An 18,817-nucleotide genomic window follows, 5' to 3' on the forward strand; every position below is an offset into this window, starting at 1 on the left:
CCGCCGTGCCGAACCCCTTAAAGTGTAACGTGTAAGCACAATGAGTGTGCGACACAATACGGGCCGCGAACGAGAACGTGACCACGTCGCTCGGTGCGCCAAGCCGCGGCCGTCGTAGCAGCCGCCGCCCATGTTTCGGTTGGCAACCGTGTGCCGCCGGGCTACGAAAATATTGATATCATTTGTCTTTCCATAAATTGTTTTTCTCTCTCCGCTACCTGCGCGAAATGATAATAGTGCAAAAAGGCTTTGATAGCCAATGCCTGAGAGCAACAATCTGATAATATTCGTCGCCGATACTCCTCGCAGGGTTCCGCTAAAAACGCTACGTGGACGACGACGACAACGATCCCAGGACCGCAAAGTCAGGCGCGCGTCGCCCCAACCGAAAACCGCTCCGAGGTCCACCGCCGCGGGACAGGGCAGCCGCGGGCCGTCTGAGCGATTCCGCGAACAGCAGCAGCAGCCGCCGCCGCCGCCGCCGCCGCCGCCACCGCCGCCGCCGCCGCTACCGCCGCCGCAGCCGTAGACGCCGCCACCGCCGACAATATAAAAATTCGCATGTTCTACCGCCGCTTCTGCGATCGTAATTCAATAATATAATTCACCGCAGATCGGATCGTCCAGTGCGCCCACGGTCTACGTCGACACGGTCTCGTTGCCGTGCCATCAACACCGTCAACCATTGATTTCAGGTGAGCTTTCAGATGGCCCCCACCTCCGGTCAACCGACGACCCTTCTGTTGACCACAGACCTTTGACGTGTGCCACTGATAATCGCCGCCGATTTTAGCTTTTCCGACCGATCCCCTATAAGGGTGGGGGGGCACGTCGTTCTTCACGGCCACTATCATCCGTCGGCATCGTAGAATATTTTTAGGTGAATATTGATTGTTGTTTGTAATTATTTTTCCGGACAGTATATTAACTCGAAATTTAGAGCCAAGTATTTTTTTCTGTGTACCTGCGTACCTAAGGATCACATTTACGACCCATTGGCTATGTTATACATGAACATTTAGTATTAGGTTTTTATCACTCTTAAAAATTGTCATAGAAGCAAGCTTATATTGTTTGACTAAGTAACCAAATTATTACCTTCCTTCGGGTGCCCACCACGTTTAAAAAAAAGGTAGAGCCTCTTGATGACTCTCTTCGCCATGCTACTACATATGCTTGTGTGCATATATCCTGTTGGTGCCAAGTTTTTATAACATATTCTCTATTTTCTAATTGAACAATATTCTACAATATTCTAACAAAATATAATTTTTTTTGATATTAAATAGTAAGGATCAATGGCAGTGACTTCTTGTTTGACTCTTAATAGATTTTTGAAAACTTGGCACCCAATTATTACTTATTTAACTAGTCACTGCTAATCTACCTATTATGTATTTCAATTAAATTAAAACTTCAAGTATTTTTCAAAGATTATCTAATCTTCAAACCGATTGATTGAACATTTTTAGAGAAAAATTGGTGATTGGTGTTTAGCTGTCATTAAATGTGGTAATTGTCATCTCATAAGGTTTGGTTTTTCTTATTTCAAACTCAAATGATGAAAAACATTGGATGGTAACTACACTGAATTTCTTTTTTTTTTTTTTAACATTTTTTTAAATGTGTACAGTACTAACATTTTACAAATAAATTCATATGTATTTTCATAGACTGCAAAATAGTATTTCAAAAGTGAAATATTTGGAATTTAATGTAAACCATTATTATTAAATAATATTAAGCATATTATCTTCTTGAAACATTAAAATTTGTTTCTTATTTTTAAAGCTTTAAATTCAGCTTTTAAATTCTATGAAAATATTTAATTATTAAGTGTCTTGTAAAATTTTAGTATTATGTTTTTTCAAAGTATTGAAATTATAATTTTTAGATACAAAAAGTAAGGAAAATTATTTTATACATATCTTAACATATTTCTTTTTAATAATTTATAAATTAATAAGAATCATTAAAGAATTTCAATTAGTAATTATAGTAAAAAGTAATATATATTAATAAGAAAAAAGTATGACTATGTAAATGCTAAAATTTGTAAATACATTTATTTTATTTCCTTTATGTAAGATCTATGGTAGTATAGAATATTAAAGAATTTTATATGAAATTAATAAGGACTTATTAAGACCACAACATTTTCATTAATCTACCAAGCAATTCTTGTTAAATTTTCTCATAAATCAACTTAATTTCATTGTTCTATTTATTAAATGTAGTGCACTGTTTTACCAAAAACAAAGTTTTGCATGAAAATATATACTTCTTAAAATGTTTCAATTAAATAAATTTAATAACAAATATTTATTTACATTTTTATCCTTATCATATACTTTTTATGCAAAATTTAAAATTTTGAACCAAAACTATTTTTTGTTTTTTTAAATGTTCTTGTTTTATTAGTGTTATTTATTTTATTTGACTATTTCATTCAAATATAAGAACATTTTTTATTTATATCACCTTACTGGTATATACTAAACATTGCAAATTTCCGATAATTTATTTTTTATACACTCAAATTTACAATTATTTTATTTTATAAATATTGATACTGTTGTAAAATTAATATTTGAATTCAAAAAACATTGACTGATATTAACAATGATGAAAATAAAAGTTATTTGTTATTTTCAGGACTTTTTGGAAATATTATTTTGACCATCAATTTTCTTTAACCCGTAAATGGTACAGTGCGGTGTCGTACACCGTTGCATTTTTTTTATCTTACATATCAATTATAATATTGATAATATTGCTTGGAGGTTACGTATACCTTTTTATGGAGGTAAAATGTTCAGCTGTATCTCACACCACACTTATACCATATGCATAACATTTTTGATATCCAATATATTTCTATATTTGAAGAAATTTTTGTTTTTATTTTTAAATTTAGTTCACTACAGTTATATTATATTATATTATGTTATTTATATTTACTATTATGTTTGAAGTTTCTTGTATTTATTTTTGTTTTCGAAGATTTAATATTTTGTTTATTTACTATAATAAAGTATTTTAATTGGAGTTTGGTCATAGTTATTTTTACCTAAAATATGATTTTTCTCGTTATTTTTTTTTTAATCTTGTTCTTCAGTATGTCTTTTATAATTATACTACAATTTTTAAAGTAACAATTCATTCATTGAAACACTAAGAAATATTAATTTGTTTGAAAAAAAAATGTAGAATGATTGTTAATACTTTACTGATAATTAATATCCATAAAATTATTTAAGAACCTAATCTAAAAAGGTCCAAATATTGTTATTAAATGAAGCAGTATGTCACACTGCACTGTATCAGTTACGGTTTATTTTTTCACTGTACCAGTTACGGGTTAAGCTAATTAAATAAAATAATATTATTATTATTAAAAATTGAGTTTTTAAAGCTATATGTATATATTCAACTAGTATTATAATAAGTTTTTATTTTATTAAATATGCGGGTTAAACCCTTAAGGGCATATATAATCATTACACACACACACATATATATATGTATATGTTATAGCAGCATTATTTTAGTTAAACATTCACTGTTGATCCGTTTAACACAACTATTTATTTTAATTATAATCAATTACTATTTAGTTTATATTACCTAAAACATTCTAAATATTTAAAAAATTTAAAAAAAGTATAATACTAGTGCACATAGAACAATTAATGTTTCAGTACCAAATTATTATCCATATATCTTTTGTTAAAATAGTTATATTTTTTATACTAATACATTTATAATATATTTTGAACTATGAAATTAATATAGTCATCTACTATATTTTTTATGTATTAGATTATAAATTAATTATGGCTATAATTTTATATTATACCTGTTGATAATCACAGTTTTCAGAATTTAAAATGTGTAAAATTGTTAATTTGATATCCTTCATATTAAATATTCAATGTACTTATTATTTAAAGAAAATAAAATTTTACTTAAAAGTAAGTTGTTAGTAATTTTAAGAAATAAATTTAGGTAAATTATATTTAATTATTACTATTCAAATGTAAAACTGTCGATTAATATGATAAAAAATTTCTACTTGCTCATAACTCTATTTGTAAATAATAAATCTATCTTTTTATGTAAGTATTCACGATCTATCAATTTGTTTTTATTAAATTAAGTTGCTATATTTAATTTAACATATTTTTAAGTACCAACTACGAATTGTTTTTTTATATAAATATTTACTTAAATAATATTTTTAGTAACTAATTAAAGAGTTAGAAAAAAGTCTTACGGACAATGCTATTTTATAGCTCCGTAGAAAACAAACATCTGTAAAGCAAAGAATTTAGTTTTCAGTTATTGGTCTATGCACTAATTTTTTAAGCTTTTTCTTATTTTATTGACTACAAATCTAATTCATGTAATATATTTTATTGCAGTCGGTTAGAAAATCTTAAATCAAAATGCTCTTTTCAATCACCAATTTATGCCACATTGACAAAACGTCAAAATAAATCTGAAGTCTCGGAAATGGCAAAGAAAAATGATACATCCCGCTGGATCAATGTTTCTGTTGTGGGACTTTCGGGTACAGAGAAAGAAAAAGGAGCTGTTGGAATTGGTAAATCATGTCTGTGTAACAGATTCATGAGATTTTTAGCAGATGACTATAATGTTGATCATATTTCTGTATTAAGTCAGGTAAATATATTTACTTTTCATGAATCATTATTATTTATAATATGGTAAATATATACAATTTTAACTTACATATAATGTTTTTATTTAGTCTGATTTTAGTGGAAGAGTTGTTAATAATGATCATTTCTTGTACTGGGGAGATGTTACAAAAACATCTGAAGAAGGTGTTGATTTCACCTTCCAAGTCATTGAACAAACTGAATTTATAGATGATTCATCATTTCAACCTTTTAAAGGTAAATTAATGTTTTTGTTTTTAATTTAAATATACTATGAAGTAAGAATATATTTTAGATTTTGAGAAAAGCAAGAAATATATTTAATATTGCAAAGTACTATATTTTCTTTGATCTCCCTTTCAGCATATTTTTAATACTTATCAATTTCATTCTTTATTTTTATAATTGAAAACCAATGAGACAGTTATATTTTTAATCATCAATAATTTTAATTAGTGATACATCTTTTAAAAATGTATTTATCTATTTGTATTTATTTATTTTATTAATAATTTCGGGCAAGCCCAAAAACATGGATAATATACAAGTTTAAGTACAAATAGAAAGAAGAAACTAATTTATAAACTAAATTACTCACTAACAAAAGAAGGGTCATTATTAGCTGTTCACGACGGATTATAGGAGAGTTATTGAAGTAATTAAAGGAAGAGCAAGGAATGTAGAAAGGATTAGAGCAGCGAGTGGTGTGGGGCGGAACTCTAAAATTAATTAGGAATAAGAGAAAATGAGAATCAATTTTGAATGAAAGAAGATTGGAAAGAAAGGATAAATTAGATGCATGATGATGATCAGCTAACATAGATATATTAAGGATACGTAGTACAGGTGAGTAATCAGAGGGAGAGTGAGGAATATTAAGTCTGTAGGCTGCAATTTGGAGGAATTTTCGCTGAACTCGCTCTATGAAAGCGCTAGCACAAGAGGTAGAAGGGTCCCAGAGAATGAAGCCATATTCAAGCACGAACCAGAACACAGTATAGAGCTTTGAGGGGTGATGCAAGCTGACATTCGAAGGTGGAACGCGGACAAAACCAAGAATTTTGAATGCCCTGCAACAAATGTCTTCAATGTGTTTGGTAGAGGGAAGGTCACGAGTAAATGTAAAACCTAGATCAAGAAGAGAGAATATTATGAATAATGTAGGGGAAATTAAAATGAGAATTTGAACAGTAAAAAGAAAATACCGAACAATTGGATATGTTCAGGGAGAGATCTAGAGACTCACCCCACAACACCAAATTGTTGAGATCTTGTTGGAGAAAATAAAATCAGATATAGAATTAATAAAGAGGACAAAGAAGAGAAGGGAAATAACTGCATCTTAAGGTACACTGGAAGAAAGAACAAAGGCAGCAGAGGACGATTTAAGGATAGAGACATAGAGATGACGGTTAGATAAATATGAGTTGAGCCAAGAGAGTAAGGGATCGCCAATGCTGAGTTGATTTAAAGTATTTATGAGGATACTGTAGTCCACACAACATATTTGTTCTTTATTCTATCTTGTCAGTCCACTCATCTATTTAAACATTCTAATTTCTGCAACACTCATACTCTGTTCTATTCTCCTGTCAACCACCTAACACTCCGAACCTTATAGCATAATTGGTTTTATTACACTTCTGTAAATTTTACCATTCAACCTCACTGGAATTCTTTTATTACCTTGAATCGTATTGATTTTTTTTTTTCTAATTACTTTTTTGGCAATACGATGAAATCAATATATAATATGTGTGTATATTTGTGTTTTAGGAGGTAAAATGGATCCATATGTCAAACGCTGTGTTGCTAGTAAAATAACATCTGCTGAAAAATTAATGTATATATGTAAAAACCAATTAGGTGAGTTAAACCTACTACATTATAATAACAATCTGTTGCATAAAAATGAGCATAAATGAAATACATATAATAACTGTAAACTAATATTTATTTATTGTAGGTATTGAAAAAGAATATGAACAAAAAGTATTACCTGATGGTAAATTCAATGTTGATGGTTTTTTATGTGTGTTTGATGTCAGTGTTGTCCCTAGTCGTAGTATAGAAAAACAATTAGAGGTTGTAACTAATATATTAATAAATGTGATTAAAACCAAAAAACCTGTAGTACTAGTAACTACAAAAAATGATGAATTCAATGAAGCATATGTTCGGGAAGTTGAAAAACTTGTTGCACGTAAAGAATTTAAGGGAGCCATACCAATAGTAGAAACATCTGCTCATCAAAATATTAATGTTGATACAGCTTTTATTGCTCTAGCTCATCTTATTGATAGATTTAAAGGTCGAACAAAAATCGTTCCTTATTTGGAATCAGTTCGTATGAGAAAAGAAGTTTTGGATAGTACTACTGACGCATATCAAACATTGATTCAAACTCAAGTAAATATTATTTTATTATTACAATTTTTAAATTAAGGTTACTAATTATCATATTTTAGAATATTTTCTCAATTTAGAGTACACTCTAAACTATGAGAAATTTAATAATAAATCTATTATTAAATGGAAATAATAAATATATTAATAAATAATAGAAATTTATTAATACATTTCTTTTTTTATTTTATACTTCACAAATTAATCTACATAGATTTTATATTATAAATCATTTAGTTTAAAGAAAAATTTAACTTTCATTCTAAGACTGAAATTCTAATTTTTAACAACTACTTGATAGTAATAAACTAAAAATATCAAGGAATATTTCTAAAACTCAAATTTTTTTTTTTTATTTTAATGTGCGCCTTTAATTTTGGTAAAGGTGGATAGTAAAATAATTTCAACAACTAAGAATAAATGAAGTATATATTTTAGGTTTTTGATTATATTATATGTTTATTAGAATATAAATATTATGTGAAAAGAGAAATAATCTATAACTTTTATTCTATAATTATCACTTGATATTTATTGGTACTATTATGTATTATATTTTAAGGTTACTGATTATCGTGCGTTATGGAGTCAAACATCAAAAAAAATTTCCAAATGTGATGAATACATAAAGTACAGAGAAATTTTTGGATCAGATAAAGCTCAAAGACTTTTTAGGAGACATGTAAAAATGTTGAAAGATGAACAAGTATCCAAAAGAGTACAAAATTATATGGAAATGTTGCCAGATATATTACAAGAATTAGTACCTGAAATTTCAACATTAAAAGATGGGTTTGTAATCATTAATTATAAATTGTATTTTTTAAATAAAAATTACAATACAGTTATTTTTAATAAATTAGTTACAACCCCAACCATTAAAGGGAATTTCTCTAAAAATGTTTTATTATTACTCTTTTGTTCTATATTATACTCTTTTAGCACTATCTAGATGAGCTAGTTGTAACTAAATTTCAGTTATAATATGTGAGAATATTATTGCGAGAACATCATTAATTCTTGTGTGTTTAGACTTAGAACTTATAGTTATCATATTTTTATTATTATCTAAAATATAATAATTTACTAAACTGTAAAGTTTTTCAGAATAATATTTAGGTATTTATAAATTTGATTATATTTGTATAATTTTACTTCTTTAACTTAAAATGTAATAATTAGGGTTTAGGACTTATAGCATTTGCATACTTTTGTTACTTATTATAAAATATAGCAGTGTACTAAATAAAGTCATTTCTCGAAGCCATGATTTCAAATCTAAAATAAGATATGCATATTTTGACAAATTATTCAAATTTAAGATTAAAATGAAATTAACGAAAAATAACTTTATTCTTTGAAATTACAATGACCTGTATCAGCTGTATCGTCTGATGCAATTATAAATTGTTAATGTGAAACTAAAGAAAAGGAAGGATTTCCATTAAACATATTTCAGATGGATAATGGTCTATAATAATAAAATTATTTAATTATTTTGAATAAAATTCTTAAAATTTGGTTGATTTATTTTAATTATTATTTTTTAAATTTTTTATGTAAATAATACTGATCAATATTTATTAAATAAATAAACAATAAATTTATTCAATGCATATTTTTAAATTTGTTATGTATATTTTAGATTTTGTTACCATATTTTTAATTTCTATAAATTCTGTACTCTGATAATAATTAATTTTGAGCTATTTGTTTTAGTGATTGGCCAACTGTTCAGAAACACATTAAAGAACATCCAAAATTTAACCATTATTTTTATGAATGCCCGGATGATATTCCATGGACAGAATGTGAGTTAGATATGCAAGAAGAAGGAAGTGAAAGAGATAATAGACGAATACCATGTGATGTCTTAGAAACGAGTGAGGCAGAATCAGTATTTAAAAATCATGCCAATAATTTACAGTTGGAACAAAATCGACAAGAGTATGTATATGCTTTTATATATGTACATTTTTAAATATACACAAATAATAAAACTTATAATATTCTTATAACAGATTTTAATAATAATTCTAATCATTGTAATATTCTTACTATTAACAAATCATTAAATTATAATACTATTATTTTTATTAATTTTAATTTAGATGGAAAAAGCAATTTAAACAATTATTACAAGAAGCTGGTTATGTAACACCTGGAAAACCAATGTCTGAAGTTAGAGTACTTTTTATGGGCCGTGAATGTTTTGAAGCATTATCACATGAAGATTGCCAGTATATTTATGATAAACATCAAAAAAATATTATTGAAAAAGCTAAACACAATTTTCAGGTATATCATTTATTATAAAATAAAACGTATATGTATTAATATGTATATTTTTTACACAGGAATTATTACTGGAACATGCAGATCTTTTTTACCATTTCAAAAGCATAGCACCTACAGGAACAATTACACAAGATGACATAAAAGAAATCACAGATGATCTTAAAGAAGATTCTAGGTATATATTTTAATTTACTAAAAACTCTTATAAAATATTCTAAAAAATATTAAATATTATAAAGGTACAAAGCCTTGGATAGACTAGATCAAGATAGAAAGCTGATGCTTTTCCAACATCTAGGTTTTGTACATTGTCCTATTAGAGAACATTGTCCAGCATTTCCTAATTGTATGGATTCATTAATTGAAAAACTTTTAAGCGATAAAGTTCAAAGGTAAATTATAACTATTTTTTTTCCTGATGTTATAAAATATTTTACTGATCAATTTGCATTTAATAGACCTACATCAGGTAGTAATAAGCAATGGATGATAAAATCAGACAATAATTTACATTTAATTATACTAGGATCTAATGGACTAGCAGAAGCGTTTGCTACAAATTTGAAAGTAATTATAATTTAATGATATTAAAAAAATGAACAGCTGTTAAAAGTCATTATGTATTTAATAATAATAATAATAAAATGTTTTAGGCGCAATGTGATAATAAAGAATATGAATTAGATAACCAAGTTTATAAACTAAAATATAGAGTTATTAATGGAGATGTAAATTTATCACAAAATTCATTTCAAACTGCTGATTTTAAACCTAATGGTAAATTCTCTTACTTCCCATTTAAATTTTTTATTAATAACATATTCTTATTTAGGCTGTGTCTGTGTTTATTCAAATTCCGATTCATTTGAGTATATTAGAGACAGTCTAGAGAAGACTTTGTTGTCCAATTTAGAAAAAGATGACAAATTACCATTTCAAGGATTACCAATAATTTTGCTTTATATAAGTGAACCTGATAATGGACAAAAAGATGTAACACTTCAAGAAGAAGGGCAAAATTTAGCCGATAGGTAAATATTTTCTAAAGATAACCAATTTTTTAAACATTTATTTTATAATATTAAATTATCCACGAATGTTGAATTTTTTTAGGACAAATTAATTTTGTAAAATGATAAACAGAAATATAAAATTTTATTTTAAAAGTTTTATCATAATTTAGAACAAAAACAATATCTTGTGTTTTGATTAAGTGTAAAATTAGTTATTGATCATTTTTTGTTTCAAATTATATTTTAACATTTATCAAGAAGTTATTTTTATACATTTTGTTTTCTAACAAATTATGATTGATAATTATTTAATAATTTTATCCCTTTATGTTGGTGTTATATTCTAATATTCTAAAGCTATTTATATTTCTGTATTGGTTCACAAATAAGGATTTTAATTAGAATATTCTGATGTGTTGTTTAAAAAAAAAAAAATGGTTGTCTAATATAGATTCATTTTGTTTTATTTATTTATGTATAATATATATCATTTAATTTTGATTAATTTTATTTAAATTAAAATGTAGTTGTATATTTTAGAAATTTCAAGTACATTATTAGTGCAATAAATCCTGAACCCTAGTATGACAAATAATTATATTATTTATGTTTATCCAATCAAATATTTGTCTTGTGCATTATCCAAGATAAAATAACACCAAAGGGTATACATACTTAAGTTACTTTTTTTATTTTTAGTTTACAATGTCCATTTATCGACATGCCTGTGTCAAATAGTGGTTCATCAATGTTTGATGTAGATTTAATTTCCAATGCAATGAAATTACTTGTTGAAAGTATTACACACAGAATTGGATTTTTGAATGAATATCAATCAATTATGGATCCATCCGACCCCGAAATACGGTATATTTTATAAACAATAAATTTGTTCTATTATATATTTATTACTGATGTTTACTTTTTTCCAGTATTATTATGTGTATGTTTTGTGATGATCCATATTCTGTTGAAAGTCTATTAGTACCAATATTAAGTCATCAGTGTTGTTATTTGAGTGGAGATCGAAGTATTATTTTAGAAACATTTCTTGGATCTTCGAAACGTAAAGTAGAAGTGATTATGTCTTCTTATCATGGTGCAAATGCATTTCGTGAAGAACTGGTTCATGGATTTATTTTAGTATACTATGCTAAACGTAAAGCTTCGTTAGCCACTCTTAAGTAATTAGTTATCAGTATTAAATGAAAATAGAAAAATCCTAATTTAATTTAACTTTCATTGATTTTATTCTAGTGGATTTTCATGTAGTTCATTCTCCACAAATACTCCAAATTTACCAATTCAAATAATGGCTGTTACTGAACCTGTTGCAACAAATTCATTCCTTAGTGATATAAGCCAGCAATTACTTAATGATGGTAGTTCTATAGCTGATCGATTAAAAGCACAATTTGTTACTACTACTAATTCTACAATGAACAAAAGTTATTATCTATATCTAAATAAATTTATTTTTATTGTTAAAATATATTTTATTTTATTAAAATTTTTTTTCAATTTTTTTTTTAAGGTTCATTTTATACTCCTTTTTTCAAAGACGTTTGGGAAAAGAAATCAGAAATTGAACAAGCCTTCCACATGGAAGAGCCAACAAATTATAGAAAAATCAATCCTTTATCAAAAATTGAATATTCTAAAATGAATTTATCTTCACATGATGGGTAATAATTTATTTTATTTTCTTAATTTATGCATTTAACATCCTATATTTTAGAAGTAGTAATAATGTATATGGAAGGTTGCCATCTGGAATAGCTCAAGATGATGATAATTATTCTTTAACTCATTCACGAGAAAATTTAATGAGTCCAAGTGAAGATAGTGATACATTTTCCCCAGTCGACAATATACTTCATGTTACCAACAACAATTTAGATAAACAACAAGGTAATATAATCCTAATTTAAAAAATTTATGCATTATACATTAATGTTTTTATAATGTAACTGTAATAAAGCTTTTCAATGTTAGCATTGTCAAGTTAAACTATATATAATATTGATAGAATTAAATTGATTATCTCCTTCAAAAATAAACTCAACAGAAGCCTTTTTTCTCTTTTCCATTTAATACAGTGAATAGTTATAAAATTATTTATAAATATATAATATTGTATTATAAATATATTCAATTATGTTCTACAGTGTATAATTTAGGTAATAGGCTTTTACAATTTTATTATTTTTAAAAGCAACGAATTATATCAAATCTGTAGTCTGTGATTTTCGTTTAAGGACTAAGGTAATTTTTAAAACTAATAAAAATTAAGAATTCACATTTTGATTTCATCATAAAATATTTTTCATGTTTATTTGTTGCAATCTTAGTAATTTTTATAGAAAAGTAATAAATTGCATATAAATTATTTAATGTTTGAATCTGTAACATTGAATTATTTCAAAATAAATATAAAATTTATTTAATATATGTCAAGGGTTATATGTTATATGAGTGTTTGTTGTTCTACATAATATCCATAACTTATTGACAGTCAAGTTGTTGTTTTAGTATACTATTTAATTATTTTATTTAGTGTTTACTCAATACCTAAACTAAATTTTCTTTAATTAATTTACGATATTATAAATATTCTTTGTGAAATATAATTATAAAATATATATATATACACACATAACATGTTAGTGTATAACCTTTTGATTCAAAAGTTCAATTTTAAACTGGAAATTACCTTTTTTTTATGATCAAATTTGTATACTTTACATTTTATATTTTAAACAAATTATATTATTAACATAATATTTTTTAATTAATAACATTTATTTAAAAAAATATATATATATATATATTTTATTTGTGTACATTATTTATTAATCATCTACTATTTTCTTATTAATTATAACAAAAAATACTCTACAGCCTTTATGAAAGTATAAAAGTTTTTTAATTTTATTAAGTTTGATTATGTGAAATTAATTTTAATGAAACTTGTCTACCAAGAATCCTAAATAATATGAACTATTTATTTATTTTTTTTAACTGTTCGTCTTCAAATTATATGTTGAATATTGAATTTGATAAATGAAAAACTTGCCTCTAATTATTCACATTATTTATAAATATGTTGGTTAATAATAACTAAAATATAATTATCTAATTAAATTGTGAGGTAGGAACAATAGTACCATTAAACTATTTATTTAAGCCATCATTACCATAATATTGACAGTTAAAATTACTTTTGTATTTTTTTAAAAGAAAAATTTTTCTTTTTGTGTAAAATTAAAATAAAATCATAAATAATTAAATCTTGTAAATGTCATCTTTTTGTGCAATTATTTTTTCAGATGTTAGATTAAAATATAATTTGCTTAATAGTAAATTACCAATCTAAAAAATTGTTTATTGCAATATAATTATTAAGAGTATAGTTAGAATTATAATATTATGTACCTAAGAACTTCAATCAAAATGTTATTTTCAAATATCTGATATTCTTTTTTAAAAAAGTTGTTCAAGTATTAAATGTTAAATAGTGTCTAAATTGGTGTATTTTTACTGTGCACTTATTTATCAAAATTAAATCCATTATAACAGGATAATTTCATTTTTGATAGTCTATACATTTACGCTTAGGTGGTGGTATTACAGGCTTTCAGGTGTTTCCTCCACCTACTACTCCACCTGAACCGGCACCGCCAGACCATGCTGGACTTGGTATCAACAACAATTCACAGATGATTGCTTCAAACTCCAGTCTTGATGAAATCACATGTAACAAAAATACATTTCTTCAAAATTTTCAATGTGGTTTCCCATTTATAATTAACAAAACAAATCATTATTTTAAATTTTTTTTTTTTTTGCTCACACATTTAAACTATTTCAAATTGAATTAATTAGCTTTTTATCTTTTCTGTCATAAAATGTACATGTTGCATGTTACGTAGTCATTCTTTTATTTTTCTTTAAATGTTTTTGTTATACTTTGATAGCATGTTTTTGACTTGCATCATGTTAAAAAAATGTATGTATAAACTGTAATAACAATAGAACTAGAAACCATATTAATATTAAAAATCTAGAGATTACATCAAAGATAAAGTTATCAATTGTTATATAGTATAAAAGCTTTTCATTTCACAAAATAGTTCAAACAACTCATTTTTAGAATGTGTGAATAGTAATAATGTATAAGATACCAAAACAAATGAACTCCTTAAATATATTTTTTATTTATACCAAATTAATACTAAGAACGGTACACTTAGTTGATTTCTAAATAAAATTTGTATTATTTAAAAAAAATATTTATGTATATAATTTTATGTTTTATTTAGTGTTAATAACTGTAGATTAGTTTGACCCTTATCCTAACACACCCTTATTAGAATCAATATTTTCAATCTGTATCCAATAATACTATTATTTTTATTAACATATATTTTATCATCTGTACTTTATAATTTTACTGTGATAAGTAGGTGTCTATGCTTGGTGAATAATAAATCATAATTAGAATCTTAAAAAAAACTAATTTTTTTTATTCTTCTGATTTTAATTAATGTTGAACAAATAACCAAATTCTCGTATTTTTTTTTTAAATGCAGCTGATGTTAGTGGATCAAGAGAGTCATTAGCCACACATGACTCAGGTAGTTTAATTGAGAACAAATTTCTAATGAAATTTGATTGTAAAATAAATCATTTTTAAATTTTAAATTGTTTAACAATTATTTTTTGTTTTCAGGATGGGTTGATGATTCTGTATTTATGCAATGTCCTCCTAATGAAAGTTTATGGATAAGTAACTATTCTAAGCATGCTTTTACCACTGGTCGTCATCATATGTCTAAGTTAAGGTTCAAAAATAGCAATCATACTATGAAGGTAAAAGAAAATTAATTAATTTGTATGTATTATTTCAAAACTATTGTCAAACATTGATATAAATGTATAATAAACAATTCTACTCTATACCTCTTTTCTATAATATGATTTTTAAATTAAATAATTTTACAGCAACCTGGAAAACTAAACATGAAAGATTATACTCTAGTCACAGACGCCATCTCACGAATGAATCTCATAAGTGGTAAAGAACAATATAATAGACCATATAATACTGGTAATTCTTCTTATAACTGTGCACCACTAGCCACACCAGAAAATGTAGATTTAGGTTCAGAATATGCTCAGGTTTGTATTAAACTGTCATAAAGTCAATATTAAATACTATTTATATTTTAAATTATTATTTAGGTAAAAGATGCAGTCCCTGGTAATTATCCATTTGATGGAGACTATTCATATACTTTGGTTCAAGATAATCTTAGTGCATCTAGTAAACATAAGTTAAGGCAACGGAGAGAAAAAGGAAGACAAAGTATATTTTTTGTTTTATCAAATCGGAATTTATACATTTATTTTTTCTTTGTGTAGATTATTCTGACTCTGATAGTGATTGGAGTTCAATTGAACGACGGGAACCACTATTTAATTCATCTAATGACACATTTTCAAAGTTATCTCGTAGATCAGCTACTCAAAAGCGTTCTAAAAAAAAGAGAACTGCCATTCCTGTAGCTACACCTAAAGTTCCATCATTCAATACATCTTCAAATGGATCTAGTATGAATTTTAATTCTTTATCGGGACAACTAGGTAGTTTTTATTCTGAAGATCCTAGTAATGAAATTAAAAATGGTATGTATATAAAGTCTAAAATTATAATTTACTCAGAGCATGCACACATATGCAAGTGTATGTTATACTTATTATATACATTAAAATTCTAATATATCCATAAAAATATATACTTTTTTTAAGTTTTCAATTTGTTGCAACATTCCTTACTTCAATGATCTTGTCCAAATATTTATATATAATATAACTTGTAAAAAGATATTAGTATTTTGTTTTTTTTTAAAGATACAATTATTGTTATTATTTATTTTAACAGCCAATAATATTTTAACACAACATCAAATCAATTCAGACTCATCAACTGATAATTCAGATGATAAACCTAATATTTGGATTCCTCCCTCAATTAGATTAATGGATAAACAATCTTTACGATATAAACGCAAACAAATGGTTGCACCACAGCCACCTGTAATACCTTCTGGTGCTCTTAGTAGTAAGGATTCCCATAATATTACTGAAAATGAAACAATGTTTTCTACTAGATGTAAGTATTTACTTATATACACATATATGTATAATTTCTATAAACTGTAATGGTATTATTTTTAGCTTCTCACATGCATGAAATCAGTTACAATTTTGATGAAGAATCTAGTTTGGATGTATCATCACCAAGATGTTTGAACTCTCCTTCAGTAAGTATAAAAATTCAAAACATTACTTTTAAATAAACATCAGAATACAAATATATAGATGGAATTTATGAGGAACAACAAAAATATTTTTTTTATAGTTTTCTTTTTTGTAATGAAGCAAGGTTAATGTATATATTTTGTGCTGGAGTCTAAATAAAATTAGTACATTTTTATTTTTATTAAGTTTATCTAAAAAAAATTTTCATATGGTTTATTATTATTTAATAAATAATAATAAATATTATTTTCTATTAATAAAAATAAAAATTATCAAAATCAAGAATTAAATGATTATTATAATAAAAAAATTGCTATGGATTTTTAGACTATTAGCAATTTAAAAGGAAAAGAAGATGATAAATCTATTAGAAGAAAAGAAAAACAAAGAGTTAAAGAAGAAGTAAAATTGGAAAAAAGAAGATTAAAAGAAGAAAAACTTAGGAAAATTGCTGAAGAAAGAGAAAAGAAAAAGAAAAATAAAGTTAAAACTGGAAGCTCACCAATGACACATCAGCCGACATTGGAAAATTTTGTTCAGTCTGAAAACAATGTTATTCCATTATTGTTGGAAAAATGTGTCAAATTTATTGAAGTTGAAGGTTTAGATTCTGAAGGCCTTTATAGGGTGCCTGGAAATCGATCTCATGTTGAACTTCTTTTTCAGCGTTTTGACGAAGGTTAGTTTATTTTTTTTAATATGGTTTTATTAATCTTCAATAAAATGTTTATCTCAAGCGTAAAGTTGATAATTAATTTAGGTTTTAAAATCAATTCTATAAATCTTAATTATTCTTATTGTTCAAACGATATTGTAAAAACAGAAGTGTTCATAGTACCTACATACATAGATTAAATATAAGTAAATTTACATGTTTATTTATTTATCATATTTAATTTTTTTAGATAACGATATTAATGTTACTAACCTTGACATACCAGTAAATGCTGTTGCAACTGCACTAAAAGACTTTTTCTCAAAAAAGTTACCTCCATTGTTTACTGAAGACTTAATGGACGAATTAGAAGATTTATCTGGTAAGTTATTTTATATTTATTACAGTAAAAATATAAATGTCCTTAAAAAATACATTCTCAAAGGAACAATATGTATTATAAAATACAATAATCATATAGTTTTTACTTGGACGCTAAAAAGTTATCTAATAACTATACACAGACATTTCCTTTATTGTTATTTTACAAAATCTCCTTTATATATGCTCCTATTATGATTATCATTTGTCAATAAATCAATTTTTTTAATAAAATGTTATTTTAAATTCTAAAAATGTATTAAATTTATAACAAAAAGGTAATTCCTAGTTTTATATAATATTTATACTTTTACTGTAAATCCATTATATTGGATATAAAAATTTATAAATACAAATGAATATTAGTCACCATTCTTAAAACATTACTTAGAATTTTTTGTTTCAGTTAAAGCTGATAGAAGTTGCCGTTTAATGGCTCTTCGAAATCTTTTGAAAAAATTACCAAATGTGAATTTTGAAATATTGAAATTTATATTTCGTCACTTTGTCAGGTTAGATTATTTTATTTTGTTATTATATATATATATATATATATTATTTTTTTATAGGGTGGCAGAGAATTGTAAAGCTAACAGTATGGACTCTAAGAATATAGCTATTTGTTGGTGGCCTACTTTATTACCTATTGAGTTTAATGACATGGGACGGTTTGAACAATTACGACCACACTTAGAAGATACTGTTCAGACAATGATTGACCAATATCCATTTTTATTTTGTGGTAAAGATGCATTTGTCATGGTATGAAACGCACATAAATATTATAAGAAATGGACAATAAAACATTGAGTATTATAATGTTTTTGTCTATAAAGTAATGCGTAATTCACAACTAATATTAATCCTAGCCAAAGATAAAAGTTTATTTGTGTTGTTTTTATATCTAGAATAATGTATTATTAAGTAATTTATGTATTTGCTAAAAAATAATTAATTTTAAAACAATTGCATTAGAATATATTATAGTTATAAGTATAAAATGGCAGAGTTTGACTACTTTTAAAAAATTGGGCCATTAAATACAATTAAAAATT

At 25.6% G+C, this 18,817-nt stretch overlaps 1 protein-coding gene across 7 annotated transcripts; it reads left to right on the forward strand.

The window, feature by feature from the left end:
- Positions 1 to 607: 607 nt before the first annotated feature.
- On the forward strand, positions 608 to 18,703 carry LOC112692189 (rho GTPase-activating protein 190). Of its 7 annotated transcripts, none has more exons than XM_025566770.1 (30): positions 608 to 695; positions 4,425 to 4,686; positions 4,775 to 4,922; positions 6,462 to 6,551; positions 6,652 to 7,094; positions 7,654 to 7,883; positions 8,811 to 9,038; positions 9,203 to 9,389; positions 9,449 to 9,564; positions 9,629 to 9,781; positions 9,848 to 9,956; positions 10,043 to 10,166; positions 10,222 to 10,420; positions 11,102 to 11,269; positions 11,335 to 11,586; positions 11,660 to 11,850; positions 11,937 to 12,087; positions 12,141 to 12,313; positions 14,021 to 14,158; positions 14,995 to 15,039; positions 15,135 to 15,274; positions 15,407 to 15,583; positions 15,647 to 15,770; positions 15,827 to 16,090; positions 16,347 to 16,577; positions 16,643 to 16,728; positions 17,054 to 17,405; positions 17,632 to 17,763; positions 18,154 to 18,274; positions 18,332 to 18,530. In XM_025566770.1, the coding sequence occupies exons 2-30, from the start codon at positions 4,516 to 4,518 to the stop codon at positions 18,528 to 18,530; spliced, it is 5,142 nt and encodes a 1,713-aa protein (XP_025422555.1). In that variant the 5' UTR covers positions 608 to 695; positions 4,425 to 4,515. The 7 variants fall into 7 exon arrangements, with proteins under 7 accessions (XP_025422555.1, XP_025422549.1, XP_025422548.1 ...); XM_025566764.1 differs by lacking the exon at positions 608 to 695 and adding an exon at positions 1,486 to 1,578 and having other exon boundaries at positions 12,144 to 12,313; positions 18,332 to 18,703; XM_025566763.1 differs by lacking the exon at positions 608 to 695 and adding an exon at positions 1,486 to 1,578 and having other exon boundaries at positions 18,332 to 18,702.
- Positions 18,704 to 18,817: the final 114 nt, after the last annotated feature.

The sequence above is a fragment of the Sipha flava genome, unplaced genomic scaffold, assembly GCF_003268045.1.
Source record: "Sipha flava isolate LNK unplaced genomic scaffold, YSA_version1 71_pilon_pilon, whole genome shotgun sequence".
Classification (NCBI taxonomy): Eukaryota; Metazoa; Arthropoda; class Insecta; order Hemiptera; family Aphididae; genus Sipha; species Sipha flava.

Coding starts and splice junctions, on each gene's coding strand:
- LOC112692189 (XM_025566763.1), top strand. CDS start 1,559: ATGATGAAAAACATTGGATG. Junction 16,729..17,053: donor GATGTTTGAACTCTCCTTCA/GTAAGTATAAAA, acceptor ATGGATTTTTAG/ACTATTAGCAATTTAAAAGG. Junction 17,406..17,631: donor TTTTCAGCGTTTTGACGAAG/GTTAGTTTATTT, acceptor TAATTTTTTTAG/ATAACGATATTAATGTTACT.